The following is a 23,420-nucleotide window of genomic DNA, read 5'->3' on the forward strand; positions in this document are numbered from 1 at the left end:
CTCTCTGAGTAATTAGAATAACTCGGTGAGTTTCAGTGCTTGGTTTGCAGAGTTCACTGTTTTTATTCCTGCCGCCCTGCCATCAGCACACAGCTGGGTCAGGGGAGTCGAGCTGCTGGTGCCTTGCCCCAGACCTGTGAAGGACTGCAGGGGCAGCCAGGCTCGAGGATGAGGTTTAACACCTCACCCCGCTTCTGCCTGTGAGGGGAGCATTGCTGGCCAACACCACAAAAGCTGAGATGGGAAAGGGCCTGTGAGTCCTGACCCAGACCCCCATTGCTGCTGTGACCCCAGACTAAGCCAAAGAAGCCCCTCTCGTTGTGCTGGTCCCCCCTGACTGTCTCTCACAGGTTTACCAGGATCTAACTGCTCCTCTTTTTATTCCTTGTCAGAGAGGTCTCCCTGGTCCACCAGGCCCCCCGGGTCCGCCAGGGCCACCAGGAGTTCCTGGTATTGATGGCATTGATGTAAGTATTTCCCGTGACCTGCCTAAAAAATAGGTGATGCCTCGAGCTGTACCTGCATTGTCCTCACTGTCAGCGGTCGACCCCAAGGAATTTGAATTTGTCTGGAGATCTACACTGGAACTGACAGGTCTCATATTTTTTAGCAAACTGGGTTGGAGAGAGGGGAAGAGGTAGCCTTTCAGATTCTCTCTGATATAAAAATTATAGGATTAAATTATAGGATTTATTTTATGTAATTATGGTCATATGCTGTGATTATTTGCCTTAAATAGGGTGTAAGGATTTTATAATTCTAATCTCAAAAGGAATTACGTAGTATCATTCTTAATAAAGCCTGCTAGGGATTTGTGGCATTATTCATGATAGCAGCTACTATATATTTTCCTTCAATTCTTGTCAGAACTTTGAGTGATTATTCTTGTTAGTCTATAATAGAGATCATGTGGGTTTATATTCATTCTCTACAAAGAGAATCAGTTTGAGATTATTCCCAATAATCTGCAAATCAGTGTTTCTCATGAGGGACCATGAAAGGTCCCTGTAAGTTTAATACCTTTCCTTTTGCCTCTTGTTAGGGAGAGAGAGGTCCTAATGGCCCCCCAGGTCCACCGGTAAGTGATTTCAGCTACTTTGCATTTGTTTCTCAAGAAGAGATGTGAAAAGTTTTGTTTCTGCTTCCGTAGATGAAATATGCAAAACTCTCCTTTTAAATTCTGAAGGGTCCGGATGGGGATGCAGGCAAGGCAGGATCCCCTGGCCTGCCTGGAGAGCCAGGAGCTGATGTGAGTATGCTTGACTTTCTGGAATTTCCTTTTTTTTTTTTTTTTTTTTAATTTAAGAAAAATACTTAGTTTTAATCTATTTCTGTAGGAGCATGACCTTCTTTTGAGGTCTCTGGCTTCCTCACAGCTGCCAGCTGAGTGCCAGCAGCATGCATGGGGGAGGGGGACTTTTCTCCAAGCCAAAATGTGCTCTCTTGAAGGAACACAACTCTGTGTTCCCCCTGCCAGGGGGAGAAGCAGCCAAGGAACAGCGTTGGGTGCTGCTACCCTACTGAGGAAAGGGCTGTGGTCAGTGGTGCTGCAGGCAGGAGGCCGTGCTGCAGCCTTGGGTGAAGCAGCATGGTGCCGTCCCTCTCCGGGGAATCCTTCCCCAGAGAAACAATGAGAGCAAGGGAACTCAGTGATGGGCAAGCAGGGGAGTCTCTGTAGTAGCACACCTTTCTAGGCCGTGGCTTCCTCCCACCTGTGGGGGAAGCAGCCACCTCTGGAAGCAGCCTCAGGTCAGCGCCCTGCTCCCTTGGGAGACGCAGAGCAGGGCTACAAGGGCCAGAGGACAATCCAGTCCCTGGCCAGGGCAGCTCCAGAGGCAGCACAGGGCACTGAGGCGAGACCCGCTTCTGCACATGGGGCAACTGACATGGGGCAGCGGGCACGGAACACCTGTGGCCCTGCCCTCAATGGTCGCCACCAGGTGGCCATGGGCCGTCGGCACCCAGTGCCAGAGGGGAGCGCACGGGGTGTGGTTTCTGTAATTTTAGGGCTCATTTGTCTGCTATTCCCTAAAACAGAGAAAATGGGAAAGAATAAAAACAAACAACGTTTCTATTGATGTTAAAGTGAATGGTTATCTATTTTTTTTTTAAACAAACTGAAGCATAAACGGGAACATCTCAGTTTCTGAGGAGAAACTGATTTTCACGTAGCTGTTCTGAAAAAATCTAATGTATCTTTCTTTCTCTGTGGAAAATAACAGGAAAATAAAGGTTCAAGATCCCCTAATGCTGATGGTCTGTTAGTTGTATCCCTTGAATACATTAGTGGCAATAAAAACACCTCTGTTAAGCAAGACTTACGTTGTTACTTAGATTGTATGCCAGGGTGCAGGCAAACTGACGTGTAACTTACATAGAATACTTACACAATTTCAAACAAAAAATAAAGGTTATATATAAGTATAGTTTTTATAGATCTATACTACAGTGTAGTATAGATAGTAGTATATTAGTATAGATTATAAATTAGTATATTATGGAATATTACAGTTGATATAAATTGAAACACCTCATATTTGTTGAAGATTACACTGTTGCAGTTAAGTTTTTAATTTATTTTTTTTGGAAAAGGTGGTAATTGGACATGAACCTGAAACAGTCTGTAGTTAGACTTCAAATTTCAAAACTAGGTGGAAATGGGCTTGCCAATGCTCCCATTATTTTCAGTACAAATTTTCAAATTAACTTTTTCTCTCACAAAAAAAAAAAAAAAAAAAAACAGGACCACGACCCAATTTACATGTCAAAAACTCATAAGCAGATTTTCAAAAATGATTGCCTCTTAAAAATTTCACTTTGGGTATGATTTTCTTTTCCTAGCCAGGATTCATGGTAACACGACCTAGAGAAACAGAACTTTTAAAACTCAACTCAGCTTTTAATATTTATTTGCGCTGCCATGTTCTCTCATATGAGTGGATGAATGAAACTAATACTAAAATAGTGTATTCTGAAATGTTAAGCCTTTTTTATTTTCAGTTGAAGATAAAAATGGGAGCTTATTGTATTCCTGCTGTGCATTCAACTTTTAATTGGGTTTTAGATTTATAATTCCTTCCTCCATTTTTAATTGGTGAGGCAGTTCTGACTTCTTAAATTCTTGTTTTTCTTTCACAAACTATTTCAGTGTCAGGTTTAATAGACCGAGTAAAGATATTGTACAGTAATTGCCTGTAATGGTCATATAAGCTCTAGAAAGAAAATTATCAGAGAAAACATCCCTTTGGGTGAACAAAGAATCGCTGGATGTGCACCAAACAGGAAAGTATTGGACAAACATAAAAGCAAAGCTTTTCTTACGGATCTCTGGAAATTTCTCGGCCATATAAGCTAATTAAAATCTTGGAAACAAAAGCAAACGAACTCAAATGAATTTGCAGTTATAATATCATGACAACTTTTTAATTTTAGCCAGATAAACAAGTACGGTTCAAAGACTAGCCTCAAATCCAGCCTGGCAGCTTTGTTGACTTTTTGTTCAGAGAGGTTAATATAAGCCTGTTCTGGCTTATGTAGACAAGACATTCTCTGTAGCTTCTTTCTCCCAAGAGATGAAAGTTTGTGATTCAGTTATGCCTGACTGCCTTATGTGGCTATCAGAAAGTTGGGGAGTGTCGTTTCCTTCAGGACTGAATTACAAGGAATGGTGGCTAATGGTGTAGACTAAAGTGATCTTTAGAGTGAGGGCATGGCAGATGCTGCCTCAGTGAAGCTGCGAGCCTGAGGAAGAGGAGCTGAAAAACAGATCTCAGTCGTAGTGGTGGTGACACTACTTCAGTAGTGACAAGAAGTAGGGGAAAAACTTTCCTTGGGGTGATCTCTGATACTAATACTGAACTGTACTGATGCTTTCTTCCTCACAAATTAGTGTTTCAGTGTTAGTGATGAAAAAAAGGGAAAAGATACACAGAAGTATGTACATGAAGTATATATGGCGTATATGATACATAGAAGTATATATGGTTCAGGAAATGCATTTTCATCATTTTTTGACTGTCACAGTGCAGGTTTGTCTCTGTTCTCAGGTCTAACTGTTTCCATAATCAGCCAAGGTCCTAACTAGTCCATACAACTGTCCTGCAAGTGTACAGTGCGAGCCTTCTGACTGCAAGTGATTGTAGCTTCCTACTTTTAAATAGGACACATCAATTAAAACCATGAGCAATATTTTATTTTAGGGTAGTCAAGACTGATTTTCATTAAGCCATTGCCTCCTGAATCACAGAATCATTAAGGTTGGGAAAGACCTCCAAGATCATCTGGTCCAACCATCGCCCTACCACCAATGTCACCCACTGAACCATGTCCCTAAGCACCATGTCCAACATTTCCTTAAACACCCTCAGGGACGGTGACTCCACCACATCCACAGGCAACCTGTTCCAGTGCCTCACTGCTCTTTCTGATAAGAAATGACTCCTCATTTCCAACCTAAACCTCCACTGGCACAACTTGAGGCCATTCCCTCTAGGGCTATCACTAGTTACCTGTGAGAAGAGGCTGACCCCCAGCTCCCCACACCTTCCTTTCAGGTGTTTGTAGAGAGCAATAAGGTCTCCTCTGAGCCTCCTCTCTGAAATTACAAGTCAACTGAAATGTCTAGTGAAGTTATCCAGAATCTCAATATGTGTGTCTCTATAAATTGGTTTTACTAATACATGCTTACAGAGAGTCTGACAATTCATTTTAATTCCTAGTGAAGTGCATGTGTATAGAAAGGGTGGAAAAAAGACTTCTATAAAACCAGTCTTCCTTGCGTAATTTCAGACACCTGCTTACCCTTTTGAGACCCTTGATGCTTCTTCCAGTTTGTAATTATGAACAATGCTTTTTGAAATGGAAAACATGGATGGTTGTTGTTTTTAACATAATCAATGAACTTAATTCATCAATCTTCCATCAGGACAAAATACGATCATTTGAGTTCGTGTGTTAAGTTCAGTTGAAATTTAACAATAATTTTTGGAAGACATACATCACAAGCACAGATATTGGTCACCAGAAGCTAGTACTTTGAACTTGGGTAGTGTTTAAATGTAAATTAATATTGAATCTCAGTTCTATTTGTACATGTAAATAGGCATTTGAATTGTAAGTCTGCTGCAGTTACTCAGCTTCATTATTCTATGGTTTAGAATGTTTTCTGTTGTGATTAAGAAAAGCTCAAGTAGCCTTTACGTTAACATTTTATCCCTTATTTCCAAAGGGATTCACAGGCCCTGATGGATCACAGGGAGCCACAGGACCAAAAGGACAGAAGGTAAGAACAAAAATTATATGTGAAATTATGGGACAGGCATTTTAGCAGGGTTTTTGTTTGTGCAACTAATGAAATGCTGCAGCCTTTTAATATTGAGAAAGTCTCCTTTCTGTCATGTCTCACCAAAACCACTGTAGCATTAAGTGAATAATACTTGTAGAACATGTCCACTAAATAATACCCTCCAAAAGTTGAGAGCTGTATGTTGTATACAAAACTTTGTGCTAATGTCTCTGCAAAACTCTACTTTTTCAAGGGTGAGCCAGGACTTCCAGGTGCTCGTGGACTTCCGGTAAGCCATACATTTACTGTATGAAGAGGCTTTTTAGACCTTCACTATCAGTATGAAGGATTCTGATCAGTAAACTATTTCTGAGGTTTCAAAGAACTCACAGGATAATGAAGTAGCATGTTGAGGAACTTTTTGTCATTGTGTCAAAATGTGTGTATGTTACCAAAGAGGACACATTTGGTTTGTATGCTGGAGAAAAGAAAAGCGTGTCTTTGATCTGGTCACAAGTTTTGGAAGCTTAGATACTGTTGGTTTCCATCCCCTTGTGAAAGTGCTGTAGAAACAAGGTAGCCCATATTTCATTTGTATAAATTAGTCCATGTACAGTCATCCATGTTTCAGCTCCTCACGGTATGTTTAAATAGCTTCACTCAAGTGCAAATGCTGTATATGACTTTCTGTACTGTTCTGTATGCAAACAAGATGAAAAATGAGAGAGCACGTGCAAAGAATAATGGGCAGGTTGACATGCAGATGGATTTAACATCGATTTTTGGGGGCTGTAAAGAATTGTGAATTCTAGGAATTTTACAGGTTTAGAGAAGCAAATGCTAGTTGGTATGTAGAAACTTAGCTTATACAGGAAACCAGAAAAACCTCAAGAAAAATGAGTACTGCAACAACATTAGAGGTAGAATTGTAATAGGTCTGCACATAATTAAAACTTAATTAAAAACTAGATTCCTTTTAGAGAAATTGTTGGAATTACAGAAAAGAAGCATTGTATTCCAGTATAGCTCTTCTTTTCATGAAATTCTTTATCTTGGACCTTATCTTTATTTTTGACCCTACCCCATTAACTTTTGTTGAATTTATATTATAAAATCATTTTGGTATTTGTCCATAGAGGAAATTGCAATGTTATTCCTGAATAGGTTACCTTATAGATGTGTTCAGACTTAAGATGAGTCATTCTATGTGGACATTTGCATTTGATTTTCATGGCTGCTATTTCTTGCCTGGAAATATGGAGCCTGATTTAAATAGGTAATACTTTTATAATGGTTAAGCTATCTGTAGACTCAATAGATAAGCTAAATTTAGTCACAGGAAGTAGCAAAACTGAGGTAGTTTCTGGGTACACTGAAAGGCTTGAGTTTTTCTGTTATTTTATTTTATTTTATTTTATTTTATTTTATTTTATTTTATTTTATTTTATTTTATTTTTCTGTCGAATGGTTGAGGAAACTATTTCTGTGTCATTTGCAATATTTTTTAAAAATAAGTAGCTGGAAAGAAGAGACAGGTTAACTCTCTCAAATTTGTTACTCAGATGATACGGAAAAAAGTGTACATAAAAATAACTAATAGATAAGAGACAAAGTGGGGAATTATAAACTGAATTACTGAATTAGAGGTTAAAATACCATAGTAAAAACCCGCTTGACTTATTAAAAAATTACTTGGGGGAAAATATGCATTATTTTATCTTATCATAAACAGACCAATGTGAGATGGAATAACTTAAGAGCCTTCAGAAAAATTGGGTATATAAAATATGCACAAAGAGTGTCAAGCTAAGTTTTTCAACTTAGAGGCAGAGATGTTACTATGGGAAAGCAGCAAACTGGACCAGGCTTGTGAATGCTGATTCCACTCAGAATAGCACTGACCTGATTCAGGTCTTTGGTGACCATGTTTTGATGCTTTAAAAACAAGAAATCCGATGAAATTTTGTATTGTTGTTGGAAGTTTAGCAGCCTTTGACCTGAGGCTGGTGACATGCTTCAGTGACCATCAGTAGGGATTGTCTTTGGAGTTGGTCTGCCTCTGTTAAATAAGCAACTGGGCATTGTGTTTAAAAGTGAATTTGCAGGAATATTTGTGGTGCTGAGTCAAAAACTGTTAGTTATTTAAAGGTAAAGAAAAGGTGAATATACTCGGTCACCTCATAATAGTATTGGAACCTGTCATTGCCCTTGTAATGATTAAGGTTAAGGTTAATTCGGAGACCTCAGATTTTAGGAAGGAGCCTAGCGTTTGATTTTCTGGCTCCTTGGTTGTTAGCTTGCAAATGCTGAATCCATATGGAAAGATTAATGCTCAAAATAACTCTTAGGGAAATTCCTTTTATATGGGCTTTCATTTTGATGAATGGCTTTAAGCTGCTGAAGAAATGGAGTAGTTAGTGAACTCTTTTTCAGAATGGCCAATGCCAGTTAGGTTGCCTTTAGTGAGATTTAAACTTCATATTTAAACTTAATTTGCACTAATGACCCCCCCACACCCACACATAAAAGAGGAGGTGGTAGGTGTGGAGGAGTGGGAGTGCTGGAGTGTGGTGGTTCCAATTCTCAGACTCAAGAGACATTTTGAGAAGCTATTGCCACAAACGCAAAGTGGTGAGGCAGTTTAACCTTCACAGGTCTTTGGCTTGATCTGAGACCTCATTTACTAGAAACATAGTGAGCACACTTCTGAGGCCGCATACTGGCTACATGATTAATTGAGTGTTTAGCTGTAATTATGCTTTGCTTTGAATTCAGTCAGTGGCCTTTTGCAAGTAGAGTAGTCTGTCACTGGATGGTTATCCGAAGCTCTCATTTCTCACAAAAATAAACTGCTTACATTGCTAAAATGCTAGATGCAAACAGAAAATCAGAAGCTTTGGCTGCAACATTCATTAGTTATAAATGATTATCACAGTTTTTCAAGCTCATCCAGTGGAATTTATTGTCCAAGTTAGGACTTCGAGTAACTGAAACAAAAAATGCTAAGTATCTGAAGTTTTATATACAGTGTTTGCCTTTCTGCTTCTGTCACACTTTCTTCTCCAGAATGTATCTGTAGATGTGTTTATCTTGGTGCTTGATAATTAGTTAAACCCAAAGGCTTTAATATCTTCATTCCTTTGTTTAAGTTTAGGCTTATAAATATGTGCAAAGAAATGCTACTCCAAGGTAGCTTAATCAGTAATTTAATTTTTCTTCTGATATTGATTACCTAATAATAAGTTGATGTCTAACGTTGGTTAAACAAGTTTTCTAATACAGAATCAAACATCAGGGCTTTTGTGCATTTTTATCCCAAATACTTTATTCTTGGTAAACAGCTCAGCTAGGTGTGAAACCCTCTCCACATTTCTGACTTTTTTTCATATTTCACAGGGCAAGGGGCTTCTCGGGCCACCTGTAAGTATCATCTTTACAATTCATAAAGATACGGTTTAATACATCTGTTTATATCTCCTATACAGTTTAATTAAAAGTAATTCAATGAAAAAAGAGACTTTTAATCCTGATGTTCTATGTCTATTATGTATTCTGTCTTCAGCTGTTGATGAGGTTGCTTAGGTCTGTGGTAGATCGGACAATAACACTGGTGTCTGAAGGCATAATTTGTTGTTTGAGAAAATGCTATGTTCTCTCTCCTTGAATGCTTGTTATATAGGTATTGTGTCATCTAAAATTACTCCTGAACTTGGTTGTTACAGGGTCCAGTTGGTGCAGCAGGACTTCCTGGTGAAGTAGGCCGTTCTGGCCCACCTGTAAGTATTGCCGTGTTTGCTAAAAGTTGTAGGTCTGTTCCATTGCTAGAATGTACTTACAGAAAGTGTGGGTAATTACTGTGCCATCTAAACATGGCTTGGGTTATAACAGCACTTGAAAACTTTTACTATTTTTTTTTTTTTTTTTGGTCTCTGCAGTGATCACAGGTAGAGGAAAGATTCTGTTTGGTGAAGCTCATCAGAAATAGAGTGATTAATTGCATAAAGTTAGGGACAACCATTACAGTTGAATTAAATGTTTCATATAATGTTCCTCCTATTGAAAGAAAGCTAAAATCAAAAAGCAAACCTGCCATAAATCTAGGACATGTAAATGTTATTATTACATGTAGAACTGTAGCTTTACATGTAGTCTTCTCACATGTACATTACAGTAACCCATCACGTGCTATTTCTGTTTTCCATTTGCATGGCAGTGAACACGGAGATTCAGTATTCCTTCTTAGTCTCATTATTAAGTGTGACTCCATCTGCTGATCTTAATGCTGAACTGTACACTTAGCTTCAGCACAGTGTTATATTTTGACTCCATGCTTTACCACTGAAACTAAAATTTAAACCAATTGTTAATTTTATAATTGAAATCTGAAGTAGCTGTAAAAATTTGTTTAATGAAGCCTACTTTTTAATGCAAACCTCTCTCTATGTTGCATTCATTCATATAAAAAAAAGCCAATTAAGCCAGTTTGTCTTTTTTTTTTTTTTAATTTTAATTTTTGTTTTGTCACACTGCCCTACAGTCTGGTAGTTGGCAGTTCCGAGACTGCCTGTAGCAGAAATTGCATCTGTACAGCTTGGTTCAAAAGCTATATATGAGCCTATCCCCCATTAATTTGTTCAGTCCCTTTTTGAATCTATTTGTATCCAGGGCCTCCACAACAGATAATGAGTGATAATGAGTCCCACAAAGTAATTATACGTTATGTGGAAAATAAATACTCCTTTTTAGTGTTTTTAGCCTATGGCTCTATAACTCAGGCATGGTGAGAATCAGTGAATATTTTTCTACATTAATTTTCTCGTTTCATTTTTGATTTAATAACATAATAAACAATATAGAAATGACAGTATTAAGTTAAAAGGTGGTCTCAGTCAGAAGATTAGATTTATTTTTTTTAGTTAAAGGCAATCAGAAAAAATAATTAGCAGAGCTTCTGTGTTTTGTCTTTACGTCTGAAAGTGTTAGATGTCAAAATTTCTCGAATGGGAGAAGATTCTAACTTTGTAAATTCATCTTGGACTCTGAAAATGTGTGTTTGTTTTTTTTTTTTTTTTTGCTTTTTGCTTTAGGCACTTTTGTCAGTTACTATGGTTTTTTAATTCAGATCTTAACCAGCTGTTATGAGAGAAAGGTATAAGTAGATGATCTTGTGGTCAGATACTTCAGATTTCTAAAACAGTTGAAAGTTATTTTATTTTATTTTATTTTTGGCTCCCATTGTACAACATGGGTCCAATTCTACTAGCAAAAAAAATTAAATTTCCATTCTGCTATGGGAGCTGGGTTATGGGTTTAGGTTTCAGTTGGCTATGTAGCCTGTCCTTCTGTAGCTACTTCATCTCTCTGTTATTTGGTATGAATATGTAACTACTGGTTGTCATTATCACTATGAATCAACATAACTATTTTACATTTTTTTTTTTTTTTTTTTTTTAGGGAGATCCAGGAAAAAGGGGGCCACCAGGACCACCAGGTCCACCAGGCCCTCGAGTAAGTGATTGTCTTTAATATGTGCTAATGTCTGAATTATATACTATTGCTGCTGCTTGAACAAAACTTCTCCTTAAGTTCCACGATGCAATACCAACTACAGGATGGTCTACCTCAACTCAATAGAGGTAGACTATTCTCTGCAAGGAGGAGAAAAAAATTATGTTTGGCTCAAGAGCTTGAGAAATACATGCCCCCAGGTGCTACTTATTTTGTCTCTTGCCTGTTACTTGCAAGGGATATGAGAAAGCTACACTGGTGCTTTACCTCCCTAGGAGAGTGGTTGTCCTCTCCAAGCCTCTTGAGAGAAGGGATGTTTGTTACGCTTTCATGTTGTGGCTATTTACCTGCCCAGAGAGAGAAAACCTGAGCATCTGGCAAGCACATTGTACGCTGTGTGCTGTGAAATACAAACACTGGGAAATGTGTTTGAGTCATACTAATGTCTCTTTAAAAGCTGTACTCTTCCTCTGTTGGACAGACCCCGTATCCATAGACTTTATCCAAGTCATGTTTCTTTTGTTCATAAAAGTTACCAGAGAGTTGCAAGAGACATTGTAAAAAATGTGAATGATTAAGTGGAGAAGAGTATTTAGGCAACAGGTAAAAAGGAGCCCTCAGTAATGGTGTATGTCTCTTCTGTTCCTTGACAACTTTGTCCTCTAGGTTTCTAAAGTGCCACCATCTTACTCTAGTTAAGGACGTTATGGACCCTACTATACCCTCAACTTTTTTATTTTTATTTTTTAAAGTTCTTTTGTATAAAAGGAGAGCAGTTCGTTACTTAAGCACCCCTGCTTCTGTCTGAACTAGTGTTCCGTCCCACTGGGCTTCAGAGAATCAAGCAGCTGCTGTGAAGTCGTATTTCTCCCTGTTGTGCCTCCTAAGCACTCCTGTTCACTTCCATCAGTTGTTAGATTTAATATGAGGAATGGCTTTCCCCCCACTGAGTCCATCTGGTTGTACAGAGATCTCCAGTTTATTGCAATATAACTGAGAGACATTCACTCATCTACTGATACGTGTGTAGTAGGAAGATTATTTTCACTGTAAAGCTATTGTTTTTTTGTCTTGAATGGTAGTAAGCTGGAAAAAGAAAAGCTATCCTGACCACAGATATTGTTTGAAACGTTTAAAATCTACAGTGTTTGGATAATTGATTTAACCTAGGAATACTTCCCTAAATACTGAAAATCAAAATATGGTTTAATATATTTTATGTAGCTTAAGAAAAAAATAAAAATATTATTATTATTATTTTTTCCCAGAAATTTGATCTAACTTAGAGGACAGGATTTTGTAGATAGCTAGAATCCTACAATAAAAACCTACAATCTAGGTGCTCCCCATATCAGAGATCTTTTGGTTGATTATGATTCTCATTCAAGCTTCAGATAGTAGTATTTTCTGGTTTGCCTAATGACTCTATTGACTGATGGGTTAGGTGTGGTCATTTTTCTTTTTACTAATTTTGATTAATTTAATTTAGGGAACAATTGGCCTGCAAGATGGTGACCCACTGGTAAGATTTTTCCACTCTTTTTTTTTTTTTTTTTTTTTTAAACCATCTTAAGGCAACCTTATCCAAGCTATGTGGTACTAATTATGTGGGTGCTTTTCCAGTGTCCCAACGCTTGTCCACCTGGCCGCCCAGGACATGCTGGCTTAATGGGAATGAAGGTAAGAGAATCTGTTCAAACATTCCTTACAGATACACCTTCTCAAAGCACTAGGGAGGGTACTAGCCAGCTTAAAAGAAAGGTAATTTGCTAGTTCCAAAAAACATTGCTTTGGTATGTGTGCTTAGAGTTTTTTCTACACTTTACTGCCAAAACAACCTCTTGTTGAAATCTCTTACAGCTGTTGTAATCTGCAGAGTAAAATTTATATTTCCTGAAGGGATTAGAGTATCTGAAGGACTTCTTCATTCACTTTTCAGAGCATTTGAAGTGTGATCACTCCAGAGAGTCCAAATATTCCACCAAGTCCTTAGTCTTTTTTCCTTCTTTTTTTTTCTCATCATGTAACTTATAACATACTAAATTGAAAGGAACACTCTAATTTTATCTAAGATTTTTTTTTTAAAATGTATTCCTCACTAGTTTCTGGGAATACTGTTGGCCTGAGGAGATTATTATGTGATAACCTAAGAAGAAATGCTAATCTGTCTAGAAATATAGTCTTGTTAGATCCAGGAACTGGTTTATTTGAAGATGGTGCTTAATATATGGTATTAAATGGATGGATGATGAAGCACTGGTGAATGGGGATTGTGGAGGGAAGAGCAAGATTGTTCTGAGGAGCCTATGTCTGGTTTGCAGAACTCTGTATTTTAATTTGGAATCAATTCTAATTATTTATTTTGGTTTCTACACTTATTTTAGGGACAGAAAGGCTCAAAAGGAGAATCTGGTGAACCAGGAAAACAAGGTTATAAGGTAATAAAATATATATGAAAGGAAAAGCTGCTTCTGCTTTTTACAGTCTAACTAGTTTAGCCTTTTCAAAAAGAGCATTAGATTTGTTAGAACTATTATCTGTTTTAAAAGCATGCATGAGGAGATATTACATCTCATAATACCGCAGAGTAACCAAAGGCACATCTCTATTACACCTGTAATTTGTATTTGTTATGACACAAAAGTCAGTGCTGCCATACTGCTCTTGCTTTTTGTTTTGATCCTCAAAATCAATTATTATGGAACTTGAAGTCAAGTTTATTAATCGGAAACCTTCTGAACATTTAGATGCAGAAGAATTCTGTGGATTTACCAAATAAATTGTTCTGTGGCACAACTTAGTCATAACAGGGACAGGAAGAATGACAGGGCAAAACATGTTTGAGAGGGAAAGGACACAGTGTAAGATCAGACACAAAGAAAAATTCTAACTGTAATAAAAAGGCCAAGTCTGATTCAGCTTGAAGACTGAAATATGAACTCTCTTAAGGTGTTTCATTTTGATTAACCTTGTTTAATATTGAAAATCTGGTATGAAAATTTGAGACATTTTGGGCTGCACTGGTGCATGTTTCAATGCAGGTTGAAAAAAAAATTGGAGAACATTAAAAAAAAACAAACAACAAAGGACACAAAACAACATGGCTCTCTATTCCTTACTATATTGAAAGAATGCTAATTTATTTTTTCCCTTGATGTTGAACAGTTGTCTTATGCTCCAAAATCCCTTTATGCAAATTGAATTGGCATTTGATAGTGTTGTGCTACTGTGCATTATTATTGTATGAGAGAAGTTATCATGTAATCAGCCTGGGGGTTAACCAGTTGATAAGGCATTTTACCATTTTAATTTCTGAAAAATTTTAAAACACAAAGTGGTATTGTGATGCAGAATTACTGGCATATCTGGTCCTTTTACATTTATGAGTATCCCTTCTTTAACATTTATGAGCATCCCTTCTTTATACTTTAATCTAATAGAGCAAGGAAACCTAAAGAGATTAACATTGAGGAAGAAAATGAACAAAGATAAAGAGGAAAATATCATTACTTGTCTTTATACTGGGGTTTATTTGAAATTATCTCTTTGGCTAGTAGTCAAATAGAATGTGAACCTGAACTAGTATCTGTCTGTATTCTGAGTTACTAGTCTTCATCTGGATTTTCTTCAATCAGGGCTTGTTGACAGAGAACAGTAATTAGTGAATGTATCTGTGATGAGAGGGCATATCCATGGTACTGAGAAGCTACAAATGCACTTCTTTTGCTTTCTCAGGGTGAAGAAGGGGATCAAGGACCCGTTGGTGAAGTTGGAGCTCAAGGCCCACCAGTAAAGTATTTCCTCTTAAATAGTGTTACACATTTGCTTTATTATGTTGTCTATTATCTATTTCTTCCTTATTGTAGGAGTTATTATAAAAGCTCCACACACCTTTCTTTTTATTCTGCCATATTGCTTATAAGTGAGAATAGACGTATTTGTAAAAACAAAACAAAGCATTGTTGCATGGCTTGCTTTTAAAAGTATTTCATGTCCTACATTTTGTAATGTTTGGACTGTGCAAATAGTGTTTTTTTTTTTTTTTTTCCCCCTGGCTTTCCATAATTTCAGCCTTGCAAAGCTAGTGTTTTTGTTTAAAATGTTTAACTGTGAAACTTAGACTTTGCTAAGACTTGGGGACGGAGTGTCTGCCCTGGAAGAACAGACGTTTTCAGGTTTCTGCCTTTTTGCATGTCAGGGAAGTAGCCTTTAATCATATCTATGATTTTGGAATTATTTTCTTGTACTTTTCCTGGCTTGTTTGTTCTGACACATACCTTCTCAGCTTGTTTCCTCATGAGGACCTATTACTAGGGATCCTGCAGCTCAGTAAGCAATATATAACAGAAGTAAGGGGGTTATTCTAAGTCAGAGAAAAAGTTGTAGAGCTCAGGCATAACAGATTTAATTTATATAGTTTATTTTCTGATGGATTCTTATAATTCCTTCCTAGGTGTGGAATTATTTCTTTAATTTCACTGATGTCTAGGTGTGACATTTTGGGGGAGCTTACCTTGATGTACATGACATCCAAATCCTAAATAACTGAATTCTCTATAAACATAAGAAAACAAAAAACTGCATTAGGACTAGAGAAGGATGAAGTAATCCTTCTCATGTCTGATGCTGAAAAAAGTATCCCTGCAGCCTTGGTGCAGAGAAGGCACTTGCCTAAGATGCTTATTCTGCTTTCTGAAGGGCCTATGGGGATCAAACTCAGTTTAAGTTTCTTGTATCACTGAAATAACTCAACAGGGATATAAAACATTTAGAGAATGACTTTCCTTTCATTTCACTTTACTGCATAGCCAGTTGATGACCTTACAAACAAGCTTTAAATCATTGTTTCCTCTTAAAATATGGGATTTGTAGTATGCAGAAGGTGATGTCAGATAGATACCCTATAGAAAAGAGGATAGACCACACCTAAGAGAGACAGATTGAGAGGCTGTCGACAGAGCTCTCTTTATATATTTTCCTGCACGTTTCTTACATAAATGAATGTAAGGTTCTGATGCACAGAAAGAATTAGGAATCTGATCTCTGCAGCAGCACCTACCATCTACCACTTTTGCATGATGGATAAGAGGACTTACATAAGATAACACCTTTCCCAAAATTGAAACTAACTTTCCCACCTGACTGTATTTTGAAGAGAAGTGGTAATAGGTATGATGCATCTTGCTGCACTACAATGTCTATGCAGTACAGTCTCTGGTGGGCATATAAGTTGAGCACTTATTTTTTTGAAAATCTTGTCCAATTTTATCTACTTCTGTTGTCCTATAAAGTCTGCTGGTGCATTTCTCTGCATCTGTCCTATATCCTACTTCAGACAACTCAGCTCTTTTGCAAACCTCGTCTTCATGCATTCTTCTTGCACAGACTGCAGAACTGTGCTTCAACTCTTTGGTAATTTCAGTCGTTCAAGCATATTTGTGGTTGTAGCATTTAGCTTGATTGTTTACTTAGTCTTTTTAAAAGTCTTAAATTAGTGAAATGTCAAATTACCATATAAATTAAATATTCAAATAAAGAAACAGATGGATTTTTCCTTTTGTACTAAGAAAGTAGTAAAATAAACACAAAGAAAGCAAGTAGGACTATAAGGAGTCTTCTGTTTGAAAACTAGGACAGTTCTGATGAAAAGATTTAATCATGATTTGAATATATTTTTCATTTTCAGGGCATTCTAGGTATCAGAGGTATAACTGGTATAATGGGACCTAAAGGTACCAAAGTGAGTATTAACTTTTCCTTTCATTAAATGGACTGGATACAAAAATGTACACCTTTGAATGTTTTTAACCTTACTTAAATTTATCTTTTGCTTCCCCCCCCCGGCCTTTTTTTTTTCTTTTTCTTTTTTTTTTTTTTTCTGCATATTCTTTCCCCTGTCACCTGTTTTTCCATAGCTACTATACTTTTGCTTAGGAAGAAATGCTCCATAGTCTTTCTGATAAATGAAGTACACATATTCTTCACACATACTCACCATTCCCTCTAATCCTTGGATTTATAGTGGTTTGGCATGTGTGCAAATACGTAGCTGGCAAGATAGCAAGTCATAGCAGCTGTGAACTATAACCTTTTAATTAAAGCTAACATTTATTAAGTAGTCGGTCCTGTGATTTGCATCTCGCTGAAGGCTTTTCCTTCCCTTGTCCCAGTTTTTGTCAGGATTTTTTATTGAGAATTTGTTCCACCTCCATTTTCTCTCTCTCTTGCATCTTTGGTGTCTTAAATTGCTGCCAGTGGGATTCATGTTTATATGGGCTTTGACTTTGCTGGGTCATTTTCCTGCTGTTCATCAAACTGTTAATCCTAAACTGACTATTACATTTCTGCTCTTATGATCTTACTAACTCTGAATGGTCAAAATGTCTGGAAGGAAAAATATGTAGCAATCGTGTCATTGTCTCCTTCTCCAGAAGTGAAGTCACGGAAACTTTATTCTGTGACCTGCTATTTTCAGGAACAACATCAAATTAGTCCCGATTATGAATCTTCTCATTGGTGATCATTTCTAACCTCACAGACATGTTTACTGAACTATTACTGACTTACTTTGCTTAAATTTTTGTTCTGGTTTATCTATTTGAAATATTTACTATATCTGTTTACAAAGAGTTTCTTGTTCTCTGTACATCCTTCTGATTTTTTTTCCTGTCAATTAAAAATGATTGAGTAGCAATTCTACTGTGTGCTTGAAACATATGTGATAAAATAGCTGTACTGCAGTTTAAAAGTTCTATTCACATTTTGTTGGTATTCTAGTGTGTGGTGATGGAAATAGTATTGTTAAGGACAGCACAGACATTTTCTGAAATCACTTGAAAATGTCTACCTCCTTGCTCTCTCATTTTTTTTAGAGATCAAATTGGTAGATGAATGACATTTTTCCATGGTTAATAACACGTTTTTTATAACTTCACAAAAAACCAAGATATATTAAAAGAATCTTCACTAAAATTCATTTTTTTTTACTATTCTGTTATAACTTAGTACTATGAAAACAAACAAACAAAACAAACAAAAAAAACCACTCTCTGCTGTAGAGAAGCTGCAGCTCCCAGCAAGCTAGGAAGGAGTATAGATTGTTAGTGCCTCAGTGCTTCATTTTAAAGTTTTATGTTATCGGCTTGTTTTCTAGGGAGCTCGTGGCCTTGATGGAGAGCCTGGTCCCCAGGGTCTTCCTGGAGCACCTGTAAGTAGAACGTGTGTTAGCAAAACACTTCCCAAGGTCTACCCGGTTATATGCTCAATCTGAAACTTTGTGGCTGTAAATCAGAAAAGCTTCTGATTAAACCAATTAAACTGGTTCCTCACAGGTGAATAAATGTCATCACGATGACACCGTGTCCAAAATCACTTACTGTCCCCAAGGAATTATTGTGCAGTTGAACTCTTTTTAGCCTTTCAGTATTGTAACCTCTTTATTCTGAGTGCTACTGTGCATTAGGGTGGCCTGGAATTCTTCAGCTACTTTTCTTTTTCTTCTGGAAAATAATTCGTTCATTAGAACAAAACCTGTACAGGTAATTTGTGTGCTTCCCCTCCCTCCCCACTCCAGTCTGGCTGGAAGTTATGCTTGGAATAGCCAATAAATTCATGGGTTAAAGAAGTGAATGCAACAACCGTTGCTTAGTCAATCCTGGATTTCTAGGGGGTGGCTGGGCTTTAGCTCAGTTTTTAAAACACGTCTGTGAGCTGAAGTTTTAAGAAACTACATTTTTAAATATAGTATGAGTTTAAGATGTTTGCTTTAACCAAGTGTGAATGTACACGTAGACTAAAATATACTAAGCTTCCTATTCTGTCACCTAATACACTGTCCACATAATCACATGCTGGGAAGTAATAGGGACATGCTACAATGCTGTTTTTTTCACTTAAGGCTAAGCCTTCTCCTGATACAAGCCACCTTTCATTTTCAGTTTGCATTACTGGGAAGAATATTTGAGAGATATTAGGTATTGTTGTAATTACTGTTATTAGTGAAATCGTTGCTGTACATCCATCAATATTTGTTTTGAGCACCTGATTCTTCAGACTGCCCTTATGAACTGAAAGTTAGTGTGGATCCTTTTTGTAATGCAATAGAAAATTAGCATTCCCATAACTCTTAAGTTTTTCCTGCACAGCAAACATTCCATCAAACCAGGGTCTGGTTTGTCCTTTCCATAGGTAACCATATGAATATATGCTCTAGTATGTGGGATGAACCAGCAGTGTTTTTGGCAGTTCTAGGGAAGAAGGTAGTGCAGGTCGGTTGTATACTTTTCTGCCCCTCTGTTTTTGATCCTGTGGGAATCAGGGACTAGACTCTAAAACCAAGGACTAAACTCTAAAATTACATCCAATGTCAGCATGAGTTAAGTATTTTTCTTCCTTTTAAAGTGTTTTATTAATAAATACAGTACGGGAAAATACACTACAGTCAACTCCTTATATCAAGTTCTTTTTGTAATATGAAAAGAGCAAAAGAAATTACTCAGTTGTTTAGAAGAGCTCAGGGCAAGCTATTCACCCATGTTGTAATTCTGATAGTAACAATTTTTTATTAATTCTCTGAGCATGTTCTGTGTGCAGGGCACTGCAAGTCCTCAGTGCTTCAGGTAACATTGACTGTCTGCAGGTTCTCATGGCCCTTGTGTGAGACAGGTTCAGGACCCTCCTGAAAAAGATACTGCAGCCAACTTATCAGCCATGTGCCTTTGTCCCCAGAGGTGCTGATGTTACAGGTGGCTGTTATATACACTGTGCTATGGCAGGCAGACTACGTGGCAGTAGATGCAAAAGGCAAGTGTGGGCTCATTTTTTTTAGCCTGTGCCTAAATGAAGACTTGAGTGTACATAGCAAGGGCACAAAGCAAATTCAGTCTCAGAAACAGCCATTCACACACACAAGATGCTGTAGGTAAACACTACTGAAGGGATGAGGGATCTTTGTGCAGCTTCCAAAGACCAGCTAAGCCCTGAATTCAGATAGCTACAGGACCAAAGAGTCCATAAAAAGATTCTGTGCACTAGAATGAATTGTACTGTTGTTGATTTACTAAAGGTCTTATCTGAGAAATACAAGTAAGGTTACTCTGGTCTTTTTGCTGAAAGAATCTTGTGTATCTTTCTTTTTTTTTTTTTTTTTTTTTTTTTTGTAGGGGGATCAAGGACAGAGAGGTCCACTGGGAGAAGCAGGTCCAAAGGGAGAAAGGGTAAGCACAAATTTCAAATCATGTTTACTTGCAAACATTGATAGTACCAATTACACTGTATGTTTATATGCTGTAAGTAAACAAATTAATGCATATCTGACTAAGTATGGATTGATGGTTTTTGCATCTGTTATTTCAATGTGTTTATTTTCATTTCTTAACTTTATTATTGTTAGGGTCCTCAAGGAACAAGAGGAATAAATGGTCTCCCTGGGCCTAAAGGAGAGTCTGTATGTATACGTTATTTGTTCATTTGCTTTGGCATTACACTGATTTATATAGCAGAGTGCTTAGGAGAAATATCTCCAACATTTTCTTTCAAGGGCTTACCAGGAGTTGATGGCCGGGAAGGTATCCCTGGAATGCCTGGAGCAAAGGTAAGGCACAGCTGGCATGCTTTTAATTTATGTAGCTTTGGTAATGCCCTAGATTTGTTCACTCATTTGGGGCTTTTCATTGTGCTGCTGCCCATGGCTTTATGCACATTATTAGGATAATTAAATGAACTTTCCCATCCTCCAGTTCCAAAAGTACTTCATCTCTGTGTTCCAGAATTAAAGTTTTCCCTTATGTTTGTCTTGCGTAAGTTACAAGTTAAAATGTTTTTCAGGGTGAACCAGGAAAACCCGGTGCTCCTGGTGATGCAGGGCCTCAGGGACTGCCAGTAAGTATCTGGTGTTCTTCTTTTGAAAGTTAGGTTCAGTTCAAACCATAGAAAGGCCAGATACAGGCTAGTTTGGCACTGATGCTGGAGTAACTGAAGTGAAAAACTAACCAAAAGGGCAAGGAAGAATCTAGTGCAAGGGGAAATTCTGCTGTATGTATGCAAAACTGCTTTGCACAAGTTTGAATACTCTAGTGAGGAATTCAGTCTTACAGAAGTCTGTGGCCAGTGTGGAATTCTTGCATGGTTTCTCATATCTGAGACCCTGTGGATGTTGTGGTGTGACCCCACAGTTAGAACTGGTTGTTAATGACTAGGGGCACACAGGTTCCCAGGGTGACCTGGAAGAGCCAACCTGCTGGTCTAGCAAAGCCTAGAAGAACAAACATCTCCTTTTGATATTCTGCTGGCCCAGAACATCTGGAATGTACCACATGTGTGGTTTTTTTTTTTTCTGAAAAACTGTTTTCCATTGTACATCCCTGTAGTGTGGTTATAGGGAATCAGTAGTAGGTTTTCAACTGTTTTTGAAGGTACTCCTCTTATGTTAACTCATCATGTTTGAAAGCTGTGCCAGTTGTCAAAAGCTAAATAGAAACTTTTTTGAAACTATGATATGGGAGTAATTGCTGCATTAAAACAGAATTGGAAATAGATTTGTAATACGAAGTAAGCTCTTAGGCTTCGAAGAAAATCTGGTAAAAGCATATTTGCTATGAGCTGTTGCACACAAGTGAGGAGGGGATGAAATGTATACAAAATTTATCTGTTAAACTCTCTGCCTCCAGTATCGGGACATTGAGGCTGAGGTTCTATTTCTAGTCTAAGCCAGAAAAAGTCACGACTCACAGAATCACAGAACTGTAGGGGTTGGAAGGGACCTTGAAAGATCATTGGGTCCAACCCGCCTGCCAAAGCAGGTTCTTTAGAGCAGGCTGCCCAGGTAGGTGTCCAGAAGGGCATTGAATATCTCCAGAGAAGGAGACTCCACAACCTCCCTGGGCAGCCTGTTCCAGTGCTCCGTCACCCTCACCATGAAGAAGTTCTTTCTCAAGTTGGTGCGGAACTTCCTGTGCTCAATTTTGTGGCCATTGCTCAATTTTGTTCTCAATTTTTGTGGCCACTGACTCCTCCTACCCCACACTATTTTTGCCTATTATAAAGTAGAAATAATACTCGCTGTTACTTTATAAGAAGAATTCAAGCTTGGCCAATTGAATAAAAGTGCTTCAATACAAAGTAGAAGGACTAGAAGTACTTTAATGTGAGAAAGAGAAAATTTAACACTGTTTCCAATCCTCTTAACAGCAAATAAACACTGAACATGCTATTTTCTTCAGGGTTTACCAGGCTCTCCAGGTGTGAAAGGCATTCCTGGTCCAAAGGTAAATCATCTTGAGTATTTGCTTTCTTATAAAACTGTATTTGTGCTTATCAAGTTCTAAAGTATTCAGTGAAATTATGTTAATTTTCCATTGTGATAAGTGACAAGCCTTTGGCTGAAAGAATCAAATATATTCTTTTGTCAGCTGTGGTCATGTGCTTTTTTAATGATTATTTTACTGTACGGTCTTTTTGTGGTGGTTCTGGGTGCTAAACAATACGTAAAAAGGCTGTATGCTTTTGAATCTGTGGAGATCGTTGCTACAGGATGCATGTGACATGGGTACCTCAAAACAGTTTGAAAAGAGGAATCTCTTAAGAAGAAGAATATCCACAGTTGCAATAAGCTTACAGAATCATGGAGATTTTCATCTCTATGTATCAATAAATTGCAGCACCGATTCCAATTTTGCTTTTAAAAATCATATGACTGAGACTGTGGAATGTGTCATGCCAAAAAATCTAGTTTTCTTTTTCAATTACTTTAGACTGACCAAGACTAAGACCTGAATTTCAACTGAAATTATATGGGGTGATATTACCCGTTTGTGAGCTGAGAGCAGCAATCAGGTCTATTTGGTCTTTGTTAGTACATACACAACAAAATAACTGGAATCTGACTTTTGAAAAATTATACAGAAGGAACTAGGTAAAAGTTGAACTAAAACCGAAATAAAGGTCAAAGTTAAAAATGAGTAAAGACTGATTTTTAGACCTTACTGATTTTCTTATTTCTCATTTTATAATGGAACAGTAAGCCATTGGCCTGGCTGATATTTTTCATCATTTGTCCAACAGGGTAATAGAGGTCCCCCTGGGGTACCAGGTTTGATGGGAAATTCTGGTAAACCGGTAAGAACATTAATCTTACTCAAAACTTAGAAAAATGAAAAGTTTTGCATTGTGTGAAGAATCACTTTTCAAATTTGTTGCATCATTCCTATTCCCAAAACAGGGTGAACAAGGGCCAGAGGGAGAAGCAGGTCCAACAGGACCCCGGGGACCACCAGTAAGTATTGAACACATGTCTAAACGACTATTTACTACTGCAGTGTCTCAAGTTACTGTTGCTGCAGCTAACTATCAGGTACAAATATTATTCAGTGCAAATGCTAATTCTTAAGGTAAATAGTAAGTCTTTAACCTCTACCTGTACCAGGTGGATGTGCATCATCATGCAGAGAAATCCAAAAACACAAATCCTGTGACTGTTTTTGGCTTTGGTGATGGAATAAACTCTAAACCTTTGTTCAAATTCTTCTAGTCTTTGTTTTTAAATAGGCTGAGTAAAAGCCCAAACAGGCAATTGGGGTGGTTTGTGACAAAAAGCTGGAACTGAACTCCTGTTCTTGGACTGCAACTGTCA

At 37.6% G+C, this 23,420-nt stretch overlaps 1 protein-coding gene across 2 annotated transcripts in view; it reads left to right on the plus strand.

The window, feature by feature from the left end:
- The window catches only part of COL9A1 (collagen type IX alpha 1 chain), a 67,265-nt gene that overhangs the window by 20,589 nt on the left and 23,256 nt on the right, over positions 1-23,420 (plus strand). For both annotated transcript variants that reach the window (XM_066994732.1, XM_066994733.1), the window contains 21 exons: positions 393-467; positions 1,043-1,078; positions 1,187-1,249; positions 5,228-5,281; positions 5,538-5,573; positions 8,681-8,704; positions 9,007-9,060; positions 10,739-10,792; positions 12,282-12,314; positions 12,416-12,472; positions 13,177-13,230; positions 14,528-14,581; positions 16,479-16,532; positions 17,946-17,999; positions 19,954-20,007; positions 20,184-20,237; positions 20,331-20,384; positions 20,618-20,671; positions 22,012-22,056; positions 22,853-22,906; positions 23,010-23,063. In XM_066994732.1, coding sequence (XP_066850833.1) covers positions 393-467; positions 1,043-1,078; positions 1,187-1,249; positions 5,228-5,281; positions 5,538-5,573; positions 8,681-8,704; positions 9,007-9,060; positions 10,739-10,792; positions 12,282-12,314; positions 12,416-12,472; positions 13,177-13,230; positions 14,528-14,581; positions 16,479-16,532; positions 17,946-17,999; positions 19,954-20,007; positions 20,184-20,237; positions 20,331-20,384; positions 20,618-20,671; positions 22,012-22,056; positions 22,853-22,906; positions 23,010-23,063 — 1,071 coding nt within the window. The remainder of the gene's footprint in view (positions 1-392; positions 468-1,042; positions 1,079-1,186; positions 1,250-5,227; positions 5,282-5,537; positions 5,574-8,680; positions 8,705-9,006; positions 9,061-10,738; positions 10,793-12,281; positions 12,315-12,415; positions 12,473-13,176; positions 13,231-14,527; positions 14,582-16,478; positions 16,533-17,945; positions 18,000-19,953; positions 20,008-20,183; positions 20,238-20,330; positions 20,385-20,617; positions 20,672-22,011; positions 22,057-22,852; positions 22,907-23,009; positions 23,064-23,420) is intronic.

This window comes from Anser cygnoides, chromosome 3, assembly GCF_040182565.1.
Source record: "Anser cygnoides isolate HZ-2024a breed goose chromosome 3, Taihu_goose_T2T_genome, whole genome shotgun sequence".
NCBI lineage: Eukaryota > Metazoa > Chordata > Aves > Anseriformes > Anatidae > Anser > Anser cygnoides.